The sequence below is a fragment of the Pezoporus occidentalis genome, unplaced genomic scaffold (assembly GCF_034315485.1).
Source record: "Pezoporus occidentalis ecotype Australia unplaced genomic scaffold, CSIRO_AGI_Poc_V1 ctg39, whole genome shotgun sequence".
Taxonomy (NCBI): Eukaryota; Metazoa; Chordata; class Aves; order Psittaciformes; family Psittacidae; genus Pezoporus; species Pezoporus occidentalis.
The window spans coordinates 3,957,776-3,980,026 of record NW_026915713.1 but is presented as its reverse complement, the minus strand read 5'-3'; the positions used below and the strand labels follow the sequence as shown (position 1 = coordinate 3,980,026).

The window sequence follows — 22,251 nt, the reverse complement described above, 5'->3', positions numbered from 1 at the left end:
CATCTTTTGTACCAAAGGTATTTCCCACCCATTAAGAAATAAATTTCTAAGCTGGTAAAGAACATTTTAAACAACCCCCAAAATGCTACAAATGCATTAAGAAGGAAAGTATTTTAAATAGAAACAGGCTGCTGGCAATAAATTATTAGGAAACTGACCTTTATCATTTCCCGTGCTGAAATAACAATCCAATTGGCTTTCAGAAAGATGTGACACGAAATTCTCAATTAACTCAGCCAAAACTGCAGAAAGTAAAACCCATTAAAACATTAGAGGCAGGGAACAAAATGTGGAACTACATAACCTACCAAGTGACAATATGTGAGAAATTAAAGCTATTTGAATGACTGCGTGTTTATTTATACTTTATGGTGGAACAATTCAAAGCATGCATAGCCCTTCTGCATTCTTAACAGTATTCCAAACTTAAATTTTAATAGCTTTACTGAAAATATATTGTGTGTAAATAAGGAGAGAATCACATATTTATATTCTCCAGGGATTACTTCAGAATTTGTTACATGGTTTCAATATGAAACGAAAATTAACTATAATTAAACTAAAATATCTTACCACATGTCTGTGTATGTAAACAGGAAAGAAAAATAAACAAAAACACTACCACCCCCCCAAAAAAGCCAAACCAGAACCCCTAAAAAACCCCAACAACCTCCACACAACAAAAAACTCCCACGACCCTGAAATGACGCTAACAAAGTAAGTGAATCTTTAGGGATGTCCCAACTCAACAGGATGGTAGCCAGAAAGTTAGCAAGAAATCAAATAACAAATCATTAACAAAAACTGATTCTTCAGTTCTCCAAGTTTTAGGCTACTGCAACTGCGCATGTGCCACCTTACAGGTTTAAACACAGGAACAAGGAAGCCTTTATGCATACTGCATGTGTACACTGCACGGAGGAAGACCATAATGAGACAAATCATATTAAGAATTTGAGATAGCAACAATGAACAATTTTTATAAGCAAATGCTATCCTAAAAGTGTTATCATGATAAATAGGGTTTAAAGCACAGTGGTATAACCTTTTCACAATAATGCAAAGCAAGGAAATGTATTTAGAGAGTAACAAGTGCTGCTACACATGGCCTTTCCTGTTTTAAGAGTGCACGTTACCGTTTTACTCACAGCATCTGAATGTAATACCACCAAAGATTCAGCACCCGATCCCCCATTCCTGCACATAACGCCATGCTCTCAAAGGTGTTTTTGCTAGTTTTAAACTGAATAATTCCACTACACCATTTTAGCAGATAGGTGTGAATAGTTGTGATAGGTGTGAACAGCAGCACAAGGCGTAAAAATCTGTGGAGGTGGCAGTGGAGAATGCTAGAAAAATCTTGAGCTAGCCTTGAACAGGAACACTAACACAGGACACTGCAATGCAAGATCTTTTGTGTGTGAGGAGAAGACAGAACCTCCAACCACAGTCTGATGCTTATTATACGAGAAAAATAAAGAATATATCATAAAGACAATTAACTCTCCTTCCAATCATTTTAAGCCAACATACTGATGTTAAATCATGACTGTTTTTTTTTCCTTTGCTTAGTTGTCTAAAATATGTACAAAAATTGACTGATACTGAGTAAGTCCAGAAAAATGTTTTAAAAGGGTAGAGTTTTGGCAACACTACACTGATGGTTAGGGCAAAGTGGAAAAGAGTTTACAACAGCTAAACAGGGATTTACAGTTAGAGTAGCCAATGCCAACAGCAACAAACTTAATTTCACACTGCAAAGGACTACTAAATCAAAACACACACACACACACACACACACACCCCAGTTTATATTCTTAAGCATTTTTATGGTGAGAAGAAACTGTTAATTAATTAATAGCTATTTTTAATTGTAGTTAATAAACCAAATGGGGCTAGCAAAAAGTAATTAATTTTATAGAAGAGTAATAGTTTATTCGTTTTGTGAGAATGAACACAATAAACAATCTCACTGATTTTCACTAATACGCTTAGTGGAATTTGGTCCACAAATAATATAAAAAGTATTTGTATAAAATGAGCAAAGTTGTCTATACCTGGCACTGCAGACAGCAAAATGCAGAAATTAAACTTGAAATTTGTATCTAGAAGTTTACTGTATGTCCACTAGTATAGCTATTACAGAAATATGCCATACTACAGTAACAAACAGGAAATATGTTAAAAAGACCAAAATACCACATAATTCAGAAAATTTAAAACTGAGTCAGAACACTGTACATTTTTTTCCTTTTTGCTGGAAGGCAACCACACGCTTGACCTAGCAGTCGAATATTTCAGTTCAGTGCTTGACTTAATGGGAGAAGTGACAGCTCAACTGCTAAGCAATTTTTTGAAACTCAAGCACTAAATTGATTTCTACCATTTGAAAGTATTTATCTAAGTGCCTAACGGGATCTTTGAAAAGATTTTAATCAAGTTTGAGAGTGGAAAACACATATGAATTTATCAAAACAAATGCGGTTGATACATAAAGGGTTTTCACAGGACACTCGAACATCCATGAGAAATGACAAGTAGTTATTTTAATTTTTGTCTCTTAATACTAAGTCATTTATCTGCCATTTGGACACTCCCTGACAACTGTTATAAAGGTGGAAACCGGCTTACTGATTTTTCATTTTACTGAAAAAGCAGACAAAAAAAATTTAGGAAAGTTCATTGTATATACTACAGTCGGTATTGTAAAAGCTCACATTCTTATGCTGAGGTTATGTTTAGAGATAGAGATGAGTGCTGTGGACTACTAACTCAGTGAAAACGTTGATTTTCTTAAATTATGGTAGTTTGGCTATATTAACATTTAAGTTATTAAGAGAATGACAATTAACTCATGTGAATTTAATCGTATATCCAAAATAAAGAGAATTTTAATTTAGAAATGTGTAATCATATACAAAATAAATGAAGGAGTTTTAAGATTCCCTAAACAATTGCAGTATGCAATCATAAAATACTTGAATTCCTGAAGGATGCTTTTTTTTTTCCACCTTGAAGAACTAATGTACAAAAGGAAGGAAATTAAAATAGCTTCTAAACTTCTTAAGAACACTGATTAAAAAATTCATGTGATTAAAATTTGGTTTAATAGGTAACCACGAGCTAATTCCTACTCTGAAAGGTTTATGCCAAAAATTTCCAAAATTGTGAAAAGTGACAGATTTTTTAGATCCTCTAATGTAACTAGTGTTACTGGATCATATTCTGTATTGGATCTTATTCTATACCAACTCAAGAGATGCTTGGGAGGAGTTTAAAAGAAGAAAAAATCTTTCTTAAGAGTTAACAGTAGCCCTGCTTGACTTCTGTTAGAGGTTAAAAATAACAAGAGTAAAAACCATGGACAGCTGACAAATTTGTAAGAGTAGTGTCAGCAATTTCCAACTTCATCAAATTCAGTTTAATAAATCTATGATGAACGCAGCTGGCAGTTTCATTCTTAATGGCAACAATAAGAGTACTATTTTAATTGCTAAGATAACAGGAGAGACTTTCAATTACTGTACATTGAAATGGCAAAGGAACAACTTGCCTTTTCTTTGAACAAAACAACTTATAAAAAGGTTCCTACAGTGCTGCCATCAGAAATGAAGATTCCATACCTTACACCAATATACAAGTATCGTCTTTACTAGTGGTAAACACAGCCTTTCAAAACCTAATCAAATCGTGTAATCTTTACAGGCACATTCACATGCACTTACACTGCTTACAGGGTACTAGTTTGGAAATTACTCAAAACTGGTTTGGGGGACAGAAGAAAGAAGTTTTGATCTGCAATTGTTCTTCTTGTGTAACATGAAAGACTTAGTATTCCACTCTAATTCTGAAACAAGGTTCCTTGAAAAACCAAGTAAGGACATAAAAAGGTAAATATTTTTTTTATTATTCTTATTTTAAACACCTCTTTTGCAATGCAGTATTTTTAAATTCATCACATTAAAAATGTGAGCAGAACACAGAATCTAGATCTAACTGAATGATCTTTGAGGCAGAAAATTTGGTCCACTTTTAAAAAGATCAAACTGAGCTTTGAGAATATGTGTTCCTACAGAGAAGGTTCCTCTGACAATCAATTCAGAATGAAAATCTAATGCAGAATGGAAATCTAATATGGTTTTTTGAAATCACAGCCTTGAGAATTCTCTCTCACATACTTAGCAAGAGCCTTTGGAAGACTACTATGCAAGACTAAAGACAGCCAAATCTTCTATAGCTGGACCTAATGAAGACAGATGACTTGTTAATGCTAGTCTCCATTAGACAGGGTCTGGTACAGGAAGCATGCATCTTTGTTCTGTAATCTGTGGACTTTGCTCCATCTGTAACTAAAGAGAAAGTTTTGTTTGGAAGATTTCTTGGGATCTAGACTGAAGCCTCTCAGTCCTTTGAAATCTGGGAGAGCTTGGGAAAGCTGTCCATCACAGAATAGTTTCAATGAACATGATGTCTCAAACCACAGATATTTTGCTACATCTGACATATCTTTATATTCACCTTAAATTACCAGTAGTTACACTGAGTTTTTATTATCCTTTTGTAGGGTGTTTTTATTTATATAGCACTTCATTATGCTATTCTGTTTCTATTTTCCTACTTCACTTTTTTGTGGTTTTTGAAAGCACTTGCAGAAGACTCTGTGAGACTTAACAATGATTCCACAGATACTTTTTTTGCTGACTTTTACTCCCAGTTCCATCTCAGCTGGAAACAGTTATCCAGAAGAAAGAACAATTTTTTGCTTGGGGTTAACAAATCTTAATGGCTCTCTTTAACTCTGCATTCTAACTTCTGGTATCTCTAATGAAGCTGCAGAAAACGAACTACACAGGTTTTGAAGCTACATAAAGACTTTTCCTTTCTTTGTAAGCCACATATCATCTTTTCTTTTTGTAAAAACATGTTTTTACAACAAATAATTCCTTTTAGATGCAGGAATACATACAAGCAATTTTCAACAGAAATTTCATATAAACCAAAAAGAGATCAGTCTAGAAAATATGCATTCAAATAAAATTGATTTTACAAGGACTAAATTATTTGTGCTTCACAATATATAACATCAAAAAAACCCTCAATGAACTTTTAGATCAGAGTCATGCAAGAAAATAAATATATGATTTTGCTAGAAAAAAAATAGGCTTTTGTTAATTGCTGCTCCTCAATTTATTTTCCTTATACTAACAGAAGCTCACATAAAATACATTTAGGTATTTCTTAGTATTTACAAATCTCTATTTGTTCACCTTTCACAAAGCTCTCTGAATATATGCATTTGTGGATGTGTACAATATAAAAGCGCATACATGCATTATTTACAAATACATAAGTATTCTGTCTAAACACACATTCTTCCAAATGAAAGGTGAAAGCTCAGTTTACAATCACTTAAGACTATAGACTCAAGCTTGTTTCAAACAAGCAGCAAGAACAGAGAACTCAGGAGTTTAGAAACATTCAATAATTATTGCCTTTAAGCATATTACACAAATCATAAACTTATTAACTATTTTAATATTAAATCAGTTCCTGTATAAATGACTTCCTTAAGGCTTCTGAAACTACCCTGTAGCTTCTATATTGCTATATAATTTTACATAAGAGACCTGAATTTTATGTAAACACAAATGCTGGGTTACTTTGATCCTATATAGAAGATACTTCTGTCTTCACTGTCAGTTGTATTAATTGCTTACCTAAAGAATTTCAAGGGAAGCCTTTGCATCTGTAAAAAAAGCTAGACTATGTATTGACCATAATCAGAATTTTTACAGAAGACACTCTGAGGTACAACTTCTGAGGTACAACTTCTGAAAAATTCCTAGCTTCTTTATTGCTACACAGGTTTATATGACATGGCAATTAAATTATTAAGTCTGTTTCCTGATGATCTAAGTCACATGGGTGATCACTGTTTTTGTTTTGCCTGGTATGATGTTTTATCTAATCTATCCCAATGCTCCTGCATGGGTGTACTCTTCATTAGAAAATACACATGAAAATGAAGAAAAACCTGAATAAGTTCTTTGATGTTTAGTATGGCCTAATTCTGAAAAGTTTTACAGGATTGTCTATTAATATCATTTCCCAACCCATCTTAAAGTCATTCATCTTAATGAGCCCTCTTTCTGTGTCAAATTTCAGTAAAACCAGCCAACACAAAAGGATGATGGCCATAAAGAGAAAAAATTGGACATGAGGCATAAACCTTGTTTTGTGAGGAAAATCCCATTGAAATGGTTTTCATAATCAACATAAAATTATTGACTACTTGTATAGGTAATCTTCAATGAACCTTTAAAGAACGGTTGTTTAGTAGTGGCCTTCTGTTTGCTTTCTCTGTTAGACTCATTAAGACATACTCACTTGTTCCACTGATGATATCTGGTCTGGCTTTCATGACTTTGTAGAACTGTTTTCTGCAAATTTCTGTCCATCCACTCTGCTTCTCTGGACTTTTTAAGAGTGATAAGAGCTTGTCAAGATCTTTATCTGGAAGAAATGAAAAAAAAATAAAAAAAAAACAGTAGTGTTATTCTGTAATGATAATCAAGGCTTTTTTTTTTCCCTTTCTTTTTGTTTCTTTTAAACTTACTATGTAAGAAGTAAGAAGCTAATAGTTACAGAGTGCCATAGAAATGAGTAGATGCATTCAGAAACTAGAAACCATTTTAACAAAGAACAGGAAAGTCACATTTAGCTTAGAGCTCTGTCACTGCCTGGTATTTTTGGCAAACCTCATACCTTAGGAAGAAGAGACTAAATAAATATCTCTTATCTGACAGTTAAACTGGAGAAGCAGTCCTAAACCTGATGAAATTCTGCTTTATAAAAAAACCCAGAAATATTCATTTGACTTATGTGATGGGCTTTAAACATTTAAGACATTACTGAGGCACATTTTATAACTCCTCTATAAAAGTTGTTACTCTTCTGTCCTCAAATGATAAGAACTGGAAAGACATTTTAAAGAAAGTAGTTTAGTATTTCCATGTAATTTTACCACTCTGAAAATCAAAAATAGAAGAGAGGCAAAGATCCTCTACCAAATAACACTAGTTTAATAATAAAATGGAGAGGCTGCAGTACTATTTTGTAGGGCATGAAATGAAGCATGATAAGACAGCTACGTAACAGTATTTCACAGAAAATTTCTGCTCCTTTTTTGAAGCAGTTCCCCTCACAGGCTTCTACTCTGGACAGATATTATGGCACATATGTGTATGTCTTCAGGTTCCTAGGTATACCTACTGAGTAAATTGTGCAAAATACACTGGGATGCCCATGGTGGAAGAATTCTTTTAAAAGCTTTGCTAATAATCTCCTGTGTTTCCGAACTTTAGCACAAGGACCTAAAATTGTGACAAAAGGTTACATTAAAAATATACTTCTGCAATCAGTGAAATATTACCTTGCATGTTTTGCATTAATATTTGGAAAAAATTAGAATTTCAAATTCTGAAAAACCTAGGTGCACCCAGCATGATTCAGCCCTGGGCCTCAGGCTCAATGCTGGTACTGTCAGAGCCTGCAGCAATATAATTCAGGCACTTTCTAACTTCTGAATGCTTGACTTTTTACCAGAGCACTATTAAAACACAGTCTTTTGGTGCAATTGTTATTTATGAGGCACAAATATACCAAATAACATTTTTTATTATATGCTCAGCTTGCTCATAAAACAATTTTGCAGAAAAGTTTACAAACAGATCTTTATGAGACTCCTTTTAAATGCAAAGAAAGAATTTCAGAGATTGCTCCTTACTGTTACTCTTACCTTGTTATTAAAGACACAGTCTTGCTTACAATAGGGAGATGTTTTCAAAATGAAAACTGCCATTGATGCAATGAAAAAAGGATAGTAAGTATGTTCTCTTCTCTTCTGGCTAAAAGTGTTTCACTTCCCCCAGCCTCTCCTCTATTTTCCACTGTGTTAGAGGAAATTGCATATACTTTACCAATTTCCTACAGTAAAATATCACAGGCTGAGGCAGTAAATTTCACAACTAGCTGAGTCCTAAAGAGATTTGAAAACAGAAGAACCATAGCAACAAATGTAAAACCAGCATGTGTAATCATACATGAAAATGTTAAGTTGGCTTTCAACTACTTAAAGCCTTGAGAACTTTTTTCTTTAAATCAAACATCTTCTGCAACCAAAATGTGCATCTTGTAATTCACAGTGAACTATGAATATTAGCAAGCTACCATGATATCTGATAACACAGGACACTGAATAATAAATGCAAAGTAGTGACTAAAATAATGCATACATAGGCTTTGGCAAATCAAAGAGGAAATAATTTTTTCCCATATACAACATTTGTTTAAAAATGCAAATATATCGGGAAGGGCTGACCATTCAAATTCTTTTTCTCTGAAGGCAGAACAACATTTCAAGTTCAAATGACAAGTCCTTTCATAAAGTAATTTTACGTAAGATAAAACTGATCAAGCTCCAGTTTTCTAACAGAAAATACTGACTCCTACAAAATGGAAACAATCAGTTAAGCTGCCTTGCCTTAGGCAGCTCCATTCCCAGACTACTTGATGCTACTATGAAATATTTTCTGACCAACTTGATGGGAAAAAATAAAGGTGGCATCTGTAACAAGGGAAATGCACATACACTCACTCCAGCTATACGCAATCTCTTTGCTGTGGGACCAAGCAGTTCCCATCATTATGAAAGGATCACAGCCTACACCACTACTGAATATTTACTCGGGTGATAAAGGTTCTTCATAACTTGCAAGATCTCCTTTATTCTTTATCTACATTTTTGACACTATAGAAATGAATCCTGTCATGAAAGGTGACTTCTGATTAAAGATTCTACAATTGTTTCAGTCAGTCTATGGCTATTTAGAATCTTCTGAATACTTGCTGTTACTTTTACTTAGTATTTCAGTTTTTATTTTTGCAATAAAACTTAAAGGTTTCCATAAACAAAATACTATTTTCAAATTATCTTTAAATAACCTAATTATTTTAAGATGATTAGTATATTTTCAACACTTTCGATATTGCATATAATTTATTTTAAGCTGACCTAAAACCTAAATTATTTGTTAAGTAAATTGTGTCCTATCATTGGGGTTTATTATTCAATACAGAGTATTTCAAAAGAAGCTTATTATAGTAACTTATCATTAATAATTATTCCAATTTAATTAACCTGGAATTCCTTTGTTATCCACAAATAACTAAGTCCTCAGTTAATATCTTTCCAAACAAAATGTACATATGCTTAGATTACATGAATATGAAAATTTTATGTGAAGAAGGATTTAGTCTTATAGTATTGTCAGTAGGATTTCTATTTCTTTTTCTGCCCTTTACTGCTATTTTTATAAAAGTCAAGGTTGAAGAAAATCTTAGAACTGCAAAACAGTTATTTTACTTTGTGAAGTACTGTAGTAATTCAGTTTGGCAGACAAGGATCAAAGACTAACAAGCTGAGATTTAATCAGTCAATTTACCAAACAGAGACCAAGGTGAAACTTAGATTCCTGTGAAGGAAATACTACTGCTAAAAAAAATAAAAAATAAAAATCGCTCAAGATTCTCAAGAAAGCAGGATTTCAAGATTATGGCCCTTCATCTCTGCTGCCTCCTTCCGACTTCTTGATCTGAGTCCTATTTTTCTTTTCACTGTTTTTCTCTCTAATATGCTTCCTCCCCTGCAGGTTTTCCAAAATTAAACCTTTATTTTGTGATTGCTGAAATGCCAGTATCTAGCAGCATCAATGCATTCAAAATCGTATTGTTTAAACATGTAACCTTTTAAAATGTTGATTTATGCTCCAACAATCGGATAAAGAAATAAAAATTACAGTATTAGCAAAATTTCAGAAAATAGTGTAAAGAGCATTGACTACTGTATGTGCCTTAAGGTTCCTCTGGGAAGATAGTGTTTAATAAAAAAAGGAACTTAAGCAACTTCAACCAAATATAACTAATGCAGACATGTGTTCTGTCATTAGAATAGTGACAGGCAAGCGACTTACTGAAAAGAACCCATCTTCATATAAACGAGTAGATTTCCAACCTCCCCTTTCCTGTCAAGGAAGGATACAGGACTTAAGAGCCTCTAAGAGCACACAGGAATGTTCAAATTCAAATGACAGAGAAACAAGCTTAAGAGCCATGCAACCAAGAGCATAACCCTATATTTAATACATACTGTAACTGGTATCATATAGTGGCAATTTACAGCATCTTATTTCATCCAGCTAAACCACTTGCTTCTCTTAACAACTTGTCATTCAACACAGACCATCACTTCCACCAATAGGTCATCACAGTACAAAAAAAGGAAAATACCAGGGTGTTTTTTTTAAATGAAAATAAGTTCAAAATAACTCATAATATCAAATAAATGTTTTTAGCCCCAAAATATTAAATTATTAAAATAAAATTAAGTGGGAGGAGAGATTAAAAAAAAAAAACAGCAAGGAAGGAAATGAGTAAGACCTTCCTCTTCTGATGATAGTTTTCTTTTAAATATGCTCAACCCCAGGAGTGTGATTGAAGAGAAATTTATTGTCAATTTAATTAATTAAGCTGCTACAGTCCTGCTTTCTTCCTCCTATGTGGTCATATTTTGCCATCCCATCCCTTCCTTTGTGCTAGTACTGGTTGCTCCGTGTAGCCTTGTCACAAATAACTACATTTACTAGTTTATGAAGCTATGGAACTGCACTACAAATAACCTAGAATTACCTGTATATATGAGATCTAAACCACCACACCATAACTTTCTGCAGGTTTAGACTAATCTCATTCCCTAAAAGATCCTGCTTTACAATTCTTCAAATAATTCTTCAAATAATTCTTCACTGAGTGTTTGTATCTAAAGCAGGTAAGACTTAGGAAAATACATAGAATCATAGCATGGTCACCATTGGAAAGGACCTTAAGATCATATATTTCCAACCCCTCTGCCATGGGCAGGAATGTCTCACACTACACCGCATCGCCCAAGCCTCTATCCAACCTGGCCTTGAACACTGCCAGGGATGGAGCATTTACCACTTCTTTGGACAGCCCATTCCAATGCCTCACCTCCCTCACAGTAAAACACTTCTTCCTTATATCTAACCTGAACTTCCCCTGTTTAAGCCTGAACCCACTACCCCTTGTCCTGTCACTGTAGTTCCTGATGAAAAGTCCCTCTCCTGCACCCTTGTAGGCCCCCTTCAGATACTGGAAGGCTGCTATGAGGTCTCCATGCAGCCTTCTCTTCTCCAGGCTGAACAGCTCCAACTTAGCCTGTTTCATACAGTGTCTTCATAGCTGTTTTCATAAATGGCAGAAACGGCCCAAGCCATTTCTCATCTGATTGGATGTTGTGATAAAAATTGTTTTTCTGTGATTAAGATATAAAGACCTGCAAATCCATGTGTATCTTATTCAGAATCTAAACTTGAGATAATGAATAACATGACTATATTACACTTGACTATCACATGAAAACAAATCCATATAAGGATATGTATTTTAGAAAGCTCAGGTACATTTCTGATGGACCTGTCCGCTTCTCATCACGATTTCTTAGAGTGGAGGACAACAGGCTCATACATGAATACAGAGACAAATATAAAAAAGAGGTCAAGTCAAATAAATGCAGATGATGAAGCCATTTAAGTGAAATTCTAAGAGATAACAGGAAAGCCAATATAGGTGGCTCTTTAACAGAGAAAGTTAAAAAAAATAAACTGACAGTAGTTTCAGGCAGATATAAAAAGAAAGAGAAAAAAAAAAACACCAAAAACCCCACCAAACCCATGGCTGAAAAGAGATCCAATTTAAAAAAAAAAACAAAAACAAAAAAATCACCAAAACTGACAACCAACCAACCAAAACAAAACAGAAAAAACAATTATGTGATGGACACATCCAATTTTCAAAGGAGAAAGAGAAGATAAGCTTCTCTTCAGGTGTCAGTGTCACCTAGGCAGTAGGAGAGGGGGTAACTAAGAAAGCAGAACAGACAGAATAAAACCTACCATTACAGCCTTTTCAGCCAAAGAAACTGTACATTCTTTACCTGTACTAAGGATCTAGTAGTCTTAACAACCCAAGTAATAGAAACACCCCAAGAAGAGGACAGGAATAATACCACACAGGTAACATAATGAAACACTGCAGCATGAAATCTGAACACAGACAGCTTCAGGGAATTGCAGAAACATTGCACTAGCCTTCAACTCTTGGTGAGAGATGTAACAAAGCAGCCATGCATTCCCAGCCACACAATGCACAAGAGTTTGCATGACTACAGAATTCTTGCCATTCAGAAAATTTCTCTGTGAATCCTGTCCGTGAATCCTGTCCATTTCCTTGCACTGAAGCAGAATTAAGGTTTAACGAGTATTTGTCCAAACTAATTTTAAAACCTTCAAGCAAGCTATATAACACACAACATGAACTCTGAATATTCACATCAAAGAGGTTGTCTTAAAACCTCCAATGATGATTTCACTATTTCCAAATGTATCCAATTAGATTTTTTTATTAATTTGTAACAAATCTTCATTGCCAAGTAAGCAAACTATTCCGTTTTCTGCACATGGACATAGAAAACCATCAACCTGCTTTCCTTATAACTGCTTTTAAAATACTGACACTTGCATGACCTCTGCTTTTTCAGCATCAGCCAGTTCCAATTATTTCAATCTATATTAGCATATCACATTTCAAAGTTGTGATATGCAGCTGTGCTCCAGAATCCCTCAAATGTATCAATTTCCCTTAGACTGCAAGTGCCCCTGTTAGAGGTACTCCACCCAAGGACTCACCACCTTCAGCTGATAATTGCCATCTTCTGTTTTGTATAAATATAACTCGGAGGTCTTTCTCACAATCATAGTTTTAAGCTCTCTTGTAAAAGAGCATTCCTATCACTACCATACCATAGTGCTGAATACAGTTCAGATATTCCCCATCTTCTCCTCATGCACTTGATTTCTTTTTTTACTAAGCACTGGAAATATCAATTTATGAATTTCATTCTTTTCATTTTTGATCTATTTATTCTGATACTTTCTTTCAATATAACTAACATCCTGAAAACCAGTCTGGCAAATCAAATATTCAGTTTGCTGGAAGAATCAATTTTTTTTTTTTCTTTTAATAAGAACTGAAATAGAACATTTTCAATGTCATTTCCCCTTCTTTTCTCAAAAACACAAAATACTTTGACTGTGAAAATAAATGTTCTGTTCATTTTTAGTCTTTTACTTCAGTTACCTTTAATATCAAAAATACTATTTAAAATTAAAATATTTCAATACTTCATCAAACATTTGCAAACTCTGAAACTTCATTTTACCCAACATACTGCTAGTCAAGAAGTTTTATCCAAGCTTTTCTAGGTGGCTGTCACCTACAAAAGTGACAACTATAATATCTATTCCATTATCCCACTGGTTAATGATGAGCAACAGAATTGCTCTGAACAAGAGAGTGGAGAGGTCCTGTAGGATACAATAAAACATGCTTGTTTCCAATCTAAGAGCATTACCTGCCTCCTTAAAGACACATTTAAAACAATTGGGCACTCATTTTATGGTGATTTTGTTGCTGTCCTATGAAAATTGCCTTGGGAAGCTTGGAATGGTATTACTAATGTTAAGATACAGAAAAGATCCCTCTTATAACTACATGTCCTTTCCTTATTAGACAAGGGAATCACCTTTTTTGTTTGTTTTTTTTCTAGACATTCATAAACAGACTATTTTATATTATAATGTAGAATTTCTGTCATTTCTGAAAATCTGCATCTGCTAAGGAAATTCACAAATAATTTCTAATAAGTACATCTCAAGGATACAGTAAACATGAACAAATACAACAAATTATTTATTTCCTATAAACCATTCATCAGGTTCTTCTCCATTTTCTATGCAAATTAAAACCTTAAAATGGTTTCTCCGTATGAATTAAACTGCTTTGCCTAGGTAGCTCTTGAAAGGATTCTCCAGTCTGCTCACATGCCAAATTGATGTTCAATATGAAAACCAACTATCCTAAACACTGTCTATTTCACACACCACCAAGCTTTGTAAACACAGGGATCTGAATCATGAAAACAGTGTACAAAATAATTGTAGCTTAACCATACTGTCTTGCTTCAGTTACTGGAGAGATTATATAAATGTATCTCCTGAGTCACTCACCTAAGGTGAGCCAAAAGGTTAATCTTAAAGTCTGCATACGAATTAGATCACTAAACAGAGCTTTGCAGATTGACAGTTGGACAAAACCAGACGAGCAAATTCAAACTGACTTATTTAGCTACAAATACAGTGAACAATAACAAAAATCCTTAAATACTTATGAGATTATAATTTGGGGGATGGAGGGAGGTGTGGAGGAAGGATAAACAAATAGATACAAAATCAACCCAGATGCTTGTTTGACATCTGCACTGTTTGCATGCTTCATACGTACCATGTCTGAATTCATCTTTCCTAGGGATTTCTGCAAGATAGCACTTTGGCAAAGGAAGCGATGAAAACATTGGCCAAGGATATGAATTACTGCCCTAGAAACAAGACCAGAAAGAAATTAATTTAGGAGAAGAATTAATAGCATTTGCTTGATTAATACACAGGTGAAGTTCCCAGAATTACTGTCTATGCACAAAAATTATGCTTGATACAGTAACTTGCAATTACATTTTCTGTAAATAACAGGATAAAAAGAAAAAAAGAAAAAAAGTTAAAGGATATAAAAATCTAAAAAGCATTTGAGCCAGGTTTTTTTTTTTTTGGGTGTATATCATGAAATTATAAACACACACAAAAACATCCCACAGAACTGCATTTCCAATTTTATACATTGATCTGTCTTTGCTGTGCTGACAGCACAGTAATTTGCATTTCATCTTTATAAGACTGACAGCCAGTGAGAAGCAGAACATTTAAAGGAGCTGCTTACAAAAACTATTGTTAGAACATTGATGAAAAGCTCCAGGTATTACATGCTGCAGATGAAACCCAAACATGGAAAAAATATCAAATAAAAGGAAGATAGAACAAACAGAAATATGAAAGTAAGTAAAAGATGAGTTGCATTCACTTATATAGTAGGAAAAGTAACACTGACATGAAGCAATATAAATATTACATCTGAACACAGTATGTCCTTCACATATGCACATTCCACCAGATAGTGGAAATAAAGTGGGGTTTTTTTCAGTGCATCGCTTCTTAAAAATTTTAGCGCTTTCTAAAGCTAAAGATGGACTGGTATTTCATAAATCATGTTCAACATGTTGATTATCAGCAAAAGTGTTCAACTAATGAAGGCAGGAGTTATGGAAAGAGACACTCTAAAACTTTAGTTTCTAACCTTATCTAGTACTCTCAAAGGCAAAATCCTTTCCCGTGGTCCTCCAATCAGATTCATCCTTACAAGAACATGATTTCTTTCCACTGATAGACAATCAATTATAAAATCTCTGGGGAAAAAACAAACAAAACCCCATAACCTCAAAAAATCAGAACAACTTTGATTTACCAACAGTTTAATTTGGAAAACTTCAATAAACAAGAATACCTTGAGACACATGCTGGAGTTAAAACGCAATCTGGAAAACACAAAGGCATAAAGAAGCAAACAAAACCAAAGTATTTTGAGACGCATGCAAGCATTATAGTAACTTTGTACTGACTGCTGATTGGAAACATCTGAGCAATTACTGTATGCAAAAGCATAGAAAACGTTACAAGCTTTATTATGCCCAGATGCTCAGTAATTAGGGCACAGCTAATGGCAATAAAATTTGCTCCTTATTTGGCCTATCAGCAAATGTCTGCTGTCACAAATAAGCAGTTACTGATAACTTGACATGCAGCCAACTTGTTATCTGAAGTCACTCTGTGGCCCAAGCTACGTAACTTTTTAAATGGAATAAAAATAGAATCATAGAATCATAGAATAGCTAGGGTTGGAAAAGACCTTAAGATCATCTAGTACCAACCCCCTGCCATGGGCAGGGACACCTCACACTAAACCATAGCACCCAAGGCTTAGTCCAGCCTGGTCTTAAACACCACCAGGGATGGAGCATTCACAACCTCCCTGGGCAATGCATTCCAGTGCCTCACCACCCTCACAGGAAAGAATTTCCTCCTTATATCCAATCTAAACTTCCCCTGTTTAAGTTTGAACCCATTATGTCTTGTCCTGTCACTACAGTCCCTAATGAAGAGTCCCTCCCCAGCATCCCTATAAGCCCCCTTCAGATACTGGAAGGCTGCTATGAGGTCTCCACGCAGCCTTCTCTTCTCCAGGCTGAACAGCCCCAGCTTTCTCAGCCTGTCTTCATACAGGAGGTGCTCCCAGTCTTCTGATCATCCTCGTGGCCCTCCTCTGGACTTGTTCCAACAGTTCCATGTCCTTTTTATGTGGAGGACACCAGAACTGCACACAATACTCCAGGTGAGGTCTCACAAGAGCAGAGTAGAGGGGCAGGATCACCTCCTTTGACCTGCTGGTCACGCTCCTTTTGATGCAGCCCAGGATACGCTTGGCTTTCTGGGCTGCAAGCGCACACTGTTGGCTCATGTTCATTTTCTCATCAACCAGCACCCCCAAGTCCTTCTCCGCAGGGCTGCTCTGAATCTCTTCTCTGCCCAACTTGTAGCTGTGTCTAGGATTGCTCCCACCCAGGTGTAGGACCTTGCACTTGTCATGGTTAAATTTCATGAGGTTGGCATCAGCCCACCTCACAAGTGTGTCAAGGTCCGTCTGGATGGCATTCCCTCCCTCCAGCATATCAACCGAACCACACAGCTTGGTGTCATCGGCAAACCTGCTGGGGGCGCGCACAATCCCACTGTCCATGTCAGTGACGAAGATGTTGAAGAAGACCGATCCCAACACTGATCACTGAGGGACACCACTCATTACTGGTCTCCACCTGGACATTGAGCCATTTACCACAACTCTGTGTGCAGCCATCCAGCCAGTTCTTTATCCACCGAGTGTTCCATCCATCAAATTGATGTCGCTCCAATTTAGAGACAAGGATGTCGTGTGGGACAGTGTCGAACACTTTACACAAGTCCAGGTAGATGATATCAACTGCTCTAACCCTGTCCATCAGTTCTGTAGCCCCATCATAGAAGGCCACCAAATTGGCCAGGCAGGATTTCCCCTTAGTGAAGCCATGCTGGCTGTCACCAAGCACCTTGTTGATTTTCATGTGCCTTAGCATGCCTTCCAGGAGAATCTGCTCCAAGATTTTGCCAGGCACAGAGGTGAGACTGACTGGTCTGTAATTCCCCGCGTCATCCATTTTCCCCTTCTTGAAAATGGGGGTTATATTTCCCTTTTTCCAGTCATCGGGAACTTCACCTGACTGCCATGATTTCTCAAATATGATGGCCAGTGGCTTAGCAACTTCATTCGCCAGCTCCTTCAGGACCCACGGATGGATCTCATCAGGTCCCATGGACTTGTGCACGTTCAGATTTTTAAGATGGTCTCAAACCAGATCCTCTCCTACAGTGGGCGCAAGGTCTTCATTCTCACAGTCCTTGTGTCTGCCTTCCAAGACTTGGGTGGTGTGGTCAGGGCCTTTGCCAGTGAAGACCGAGGCAAAGAAGTCATTCAGAACCTCAGCCTTCTCCAAATCCTGTGTAGCCAGTTCTCCCGAGACCTTCCGGAGGCGGCCCACGTTGTCCCTACTCTTTTTTTTATTTGCTATGTACCTGTAAAATCCCTTCCTGTTATCCTTAATATCCCTAGCCAAGTTTAAATCTAACTGGCCCTTAGCTTTCCTAACCTGGTCCCTAGCTTCCCAGACAACATCCCTGTACTCTTCCCAGGCCACCTGTCCTTGCTTCCACTTTTTATAAGCCTCTTTTTTCATTTGAATTTTCAGCCAAGTTTCTTACAATTTTTCACAAATAAGGAAATAATAAGCTTCATCCTCAAATGGTAAATAACTATCATCTCTATCTGCTGAGATCTCACCCATACTGTTTGGTTTAAACTCTGTACTGGTCCCAGGTAACAAACAATAAGAGGAAGATTCTTAAACTCAGCATGCTGAGAGAAAGGACAACATGCCTGTACCTAAATGACTGTCCATTTCTGTCCCAAAAATACAGTTTCCCTTTTGAAAAGATGCATTGTGCAATTTTATTTAGAAGTCAGCAATGGAAAGTCACAAAAGTTGGGGAGTTGACTAAGTTATACATAAATAAAAAACACAAAATAAAAAAAAGTACTGATGGTGCCTTTAATTTATAAACATTTAAACAATACCCTAATTTTATATTATATACAAAACTTAAAGGGATACTAGTATTAGGAATATTTACATCCATAAATTTTTCACTTTGTTGTTTAAGAAATAAGATAAACACAAATAAAAATGAGAAAAATATTTGCTTTTTTATCCCTTACACTTTTAACGTGGATGTGGGATTAAAACCAGTACTGTTGTATCTTGTCATAATGTAAGGTCGATGACAAACTTACATGTAAGTAAACTTACATATTATAAGCCAGCTTCAGTGAGAACACTTGTACGTTTAAAGCCACTAAGGCTTGTACGTTTAAAGCCACTAAGGTATTCATGTATTTGTTCTCGGAAGGAAAGGTTTATAGTTAAAATAACATTTACATCAGTCACTTCTTACCCTGGTCCTTCTGAAGTTTCTGTGACATTTTCCTCCTGAGCTGTTAGTAAAACTTGTGACACTTTATACTGACTCTCCAAGAGTAAAAGGGTATTGAGCTCACAGCACAGCACATTTAACAACCTGCAGAAGGACACATGAAATGACAGCACGTAAGTCAGGAACCTAGTAATGCGGAGTAAGACAGAGGCAAACATGCTTATGAGATCTCAGAATGGAAAAAGAGACAAACAAAAAACCTGAGAGATACGAAACATTAAAAAATACCCAGCCAGAATTGGGTCAGGAAAACTCTTTTATATCCTTTTTAGCCACTAAAGAGGCACACCCTTAACCAAATAGCAAAAGTTTCCCAACAGATTTTTTGTATGCACTGATCAACCAGGAAAAATATTCACTGGTGAGCCCAATCTAGTTTTGAGCTTAAATAACAGAATAACAGACTTAATAACACATTCCATGTGAAATAAGAGGAAATTATGCAATAATAGGCTGATAAGGCAACTCAGAATCAGTTTTTCTAAGTAAGGGGGAAGAGGGAGATAGAAATACATCTTTCCTTCAGAAAACAGGTCTTTAAACATTTCTGTATAATCACATTTAACACAGTTCAAAAGCAATGAAGGATTTAAAATGCAAATAAAACCCAAAACAACGAAGTCTACTGTTTTGGGGTTGGGTTTTTTTTTTGTTGTTTTTTTTTTGAGAGAAAAACAAAACAATGGTAAGTGAAATTAATAATCATGAGCACGTGACAGCAGATTACATACAATTTTTATAACTTCAGGACAGTGAAGTACTCCAATATATTTCATGTAAATCTGATGTACGGCAATTCAAATCCTATCACTTTTTTTTTTTCACTGATCTATTCACTCTAACTCAGCAACAGAAAAATTTAATTCAAGGCTTCCCATTCCTGGAAAATAATATGACTAAACATTCTTATTGCTAGTTTTACTTCCTGTTTTATCACAGTTATAAAACACCACATAAATTAGCCTGATCAGCATTATATTCTGCATTCACATAAGACTTAATATGAACTAGACAATACATAGCTTGAAATTTGAAATCTGTTAGTCAGCGCTTGTTCTCTTCCACATAATTCCCAATATGCTTCTACTGACAACAGCAAAAAAAAGCCTTTCTCCAGATATTTAACACCTGCAAATTCACACAGTTGCGGCCAAGGACTCAACAGTCAAGATGATAATACATGGGGGCTTGGGGTTTTTTTGTTTTGTTTTGGTTTGGTTTATTGCTTTTCTTAAATATAATTTGATCTGTTCAGTTTCAGCCCTCTTCACGCTTTATTTATTTTATGTTAACTATTTCCTGACATTGATTTGTATCAGTACTTTTCCAAATCACAAAAAAAGAAATTACAATTCCACTGGATTTTTTTTAATATATATAAGAAAAATCTACAAAAGTGTACTGAAATCATTATGAAGATGGACCATTTCTTCTGTTAAGTATGATGACTTTAGATGGCAAAGAACTTGTTTCCAGCAGCTAAAAACCCCTTGGGAAAAGATTTACGGCTGAGACTGCTTGTATCATCTCACCTGGTACACAAGGCAGAGAAAGGAGAGGTGGGGGAATAAAAAAGAAACAAAGCATAAGCAAATAAAATTAGGTAGACAGGATAGTGGTAGGATAAATGACAAAATATATGAGATCTAGTATTAGGAGCCTCTACTGAAGCATTCAAATGAAACTTACATCTACATGGAAAGATCTATTTTAAAATGTCATCACTAAACTGCAGGTATTTGGTTGAAGGCAATGCTCTACTGCTTTATCTTCCAAAGTCATAAATGTATAGACTAAAGTTTGAAACTTTAAAAAAAACAAACAACCCCCCCACATTTTACACTGTGTATATTTGTGATCATGTTTGAATATAGCTATGAAATTTTGCTTTTTTGTTTAATTGCATTGGGAACATAACAACTGATCAGACCATTCAGCTCAATATCCCATCTATAAGGAGTATAGGCATATAAAAAAAGTATAAAACCTTGACAGACACAATAAAAACGAAAGCATATATTTTCTGAGATGTATTTTAAATTTGTTTTTTTTTTTAATGCAGAGGATAGAATTTCCAACTTAAATGTTTCTGAAAATTGGAAGATAGGTTTTGATCCAAGGTCTTGTACCTGGAAAGGATGCATGTGTTTCTACCTGGTCAGCCTCACGCAACAGACAGGCTAGGGGACTGACCGGGTAGACAGCAGCTCTTCAGACAAGGATCCTGGTGCTCAACAGGTTGAACATTAGACAGCAACGTGCCCTTGAAGACCAAAAGCATCCTAGACTGTGTAAGGAAGAGTGCTGCCAGAACATTATGCGAGGAAGGTGACTCTTCCCCTCTATTAATACTAGTAAGTTCATACCTGGGGTGCTGGGTCCAGTTCTGGACTCCCCAGTAAAAGCATGAGATGGAGTGGGTCCACCAAAAGGCCACGAAGATGATGAAGGGCTTGGGCTGTTTGACACAGGGAAGGAGGCTGAGAGAGCTCAGCTTGGAGAAGGCCCAGGAGAGAGCTTGTCAATGTGTATAAATACCTCACAGTAGGGTTTGAAGATGGAGCCAGACACTTCTCACTGATACCCAGTGAAAGAACAAGAGGCAGTGGGCACAAATTGAAACACACGAAAGTCCACTTTAATATACTGTCATGGTGGTGTAATAGTGGACCAAGTTGCCCAGATATGCTGCAAGATCACCAACCTTGGAGATATTCTAAACTGGATATAGCCCTGAATAATGCTCAAACACACTTTGCATAGTCCAACTGCTCTGCTCAATCTTCAATCTCTCTATCAATCCTGAATCTACAATTCCATGAAAACCACTAATAAGATATACTATATTCCCAGAAACAAATTGCAATACAGAAAAAAAACTTTAAATTTATTTAAAAGAAATTTTAAAGAAATTCAGAAAAGTCAAAATATGCATCATAGTTGTGAAAATACAGTATTAATAAGTAATTTTGTTTCCTAATTCTCCATTTACTGTCCTATGTCATCCCTGAATTTCTTGAACAGTCCTCCATGGACTCTCCCCCCTTGAACTGTAATTCCACACCTAATACTTCAATGTAGAACTCTCTAGTCTGAAAGAAGGCATTCTAACTAGTACTTGTGTACCTACATAAACTGGTATCTCCTTGGGTTTTGGTAGGTGGAATCGTAACGAATTCTTTAATTATGGCAGAACAGAAGGTCCTCTATGGGACATGAAACAACTAGTAAGTAATCCCAGCTGCTAATAAAAATTAAAATGTTAATTTTTATGTTGCCTCTCTAAATTTTTCAGCTGAGTATAGTATAATTAAACCACCTATGAATTTCTTCAAGTTGCTAGAAGTACACATTACTAGGACAGCTTATGATCATATTTCTCTATATTTTTTCCTGAGTTCCTTTAAAGAACATAAAATAATATGATGTTCCCTTTACTCCCATTTTCTGTTGTCTCCCTCCCCCCAGCTTCAAATCACACGCCTCTCAAACACTATCTTTACTACGATAAATCTAGTTCTAGTTTTCA

The 22,251-nt window shown here is 35.7% G+C and overlaps 1 protein-coding gene across 6 annotated transcripts in view; it reads right to left on the bottom strand.

Annotated features, from left to right (window-relative positions):
• TBC1D32 (TBC1 domain family member 32) overlaps positions 1-22,251 on the bottom strand; it is an 81,997-nt gene that overhangs the window by 19,214 nt on the left and 40,532 nt on the right. For 5 of the 6 annotated variants that reach the window (XR_009967351.1, XR_009967350.1, XM_062632410.1 and 2 more), the window contains exons 24-28: positions 18,684-18,806; positions 15,382-15,490; positions 14,479-14,572; positions 6,388-6,513; positions 159-242 (exon numbers count right to left, since the gene is read on the bottom strand). Coding sequence is in view for 4 of the 6 variants with exons in the window: in XM_062632410.1 (XP_062488394.1) it covers positions 159-242; positions 6,388-6,513; positions 14,479-14,572; positions 15,382-15,490; positions 18,684-18,806 (536 nt within the window). In the remaining 2 variants the exon portion in view is untranslated. The remainder of the gene's footprint in view (positions 1-158; positions 243-6,387; positions 6,514-14,478; positions 14,573-15,381; positions 15,491-18,683; positions 18,807-22,251) is intronic. The other variant, XM_062632413.1, reaches the window with a different exon arrangement.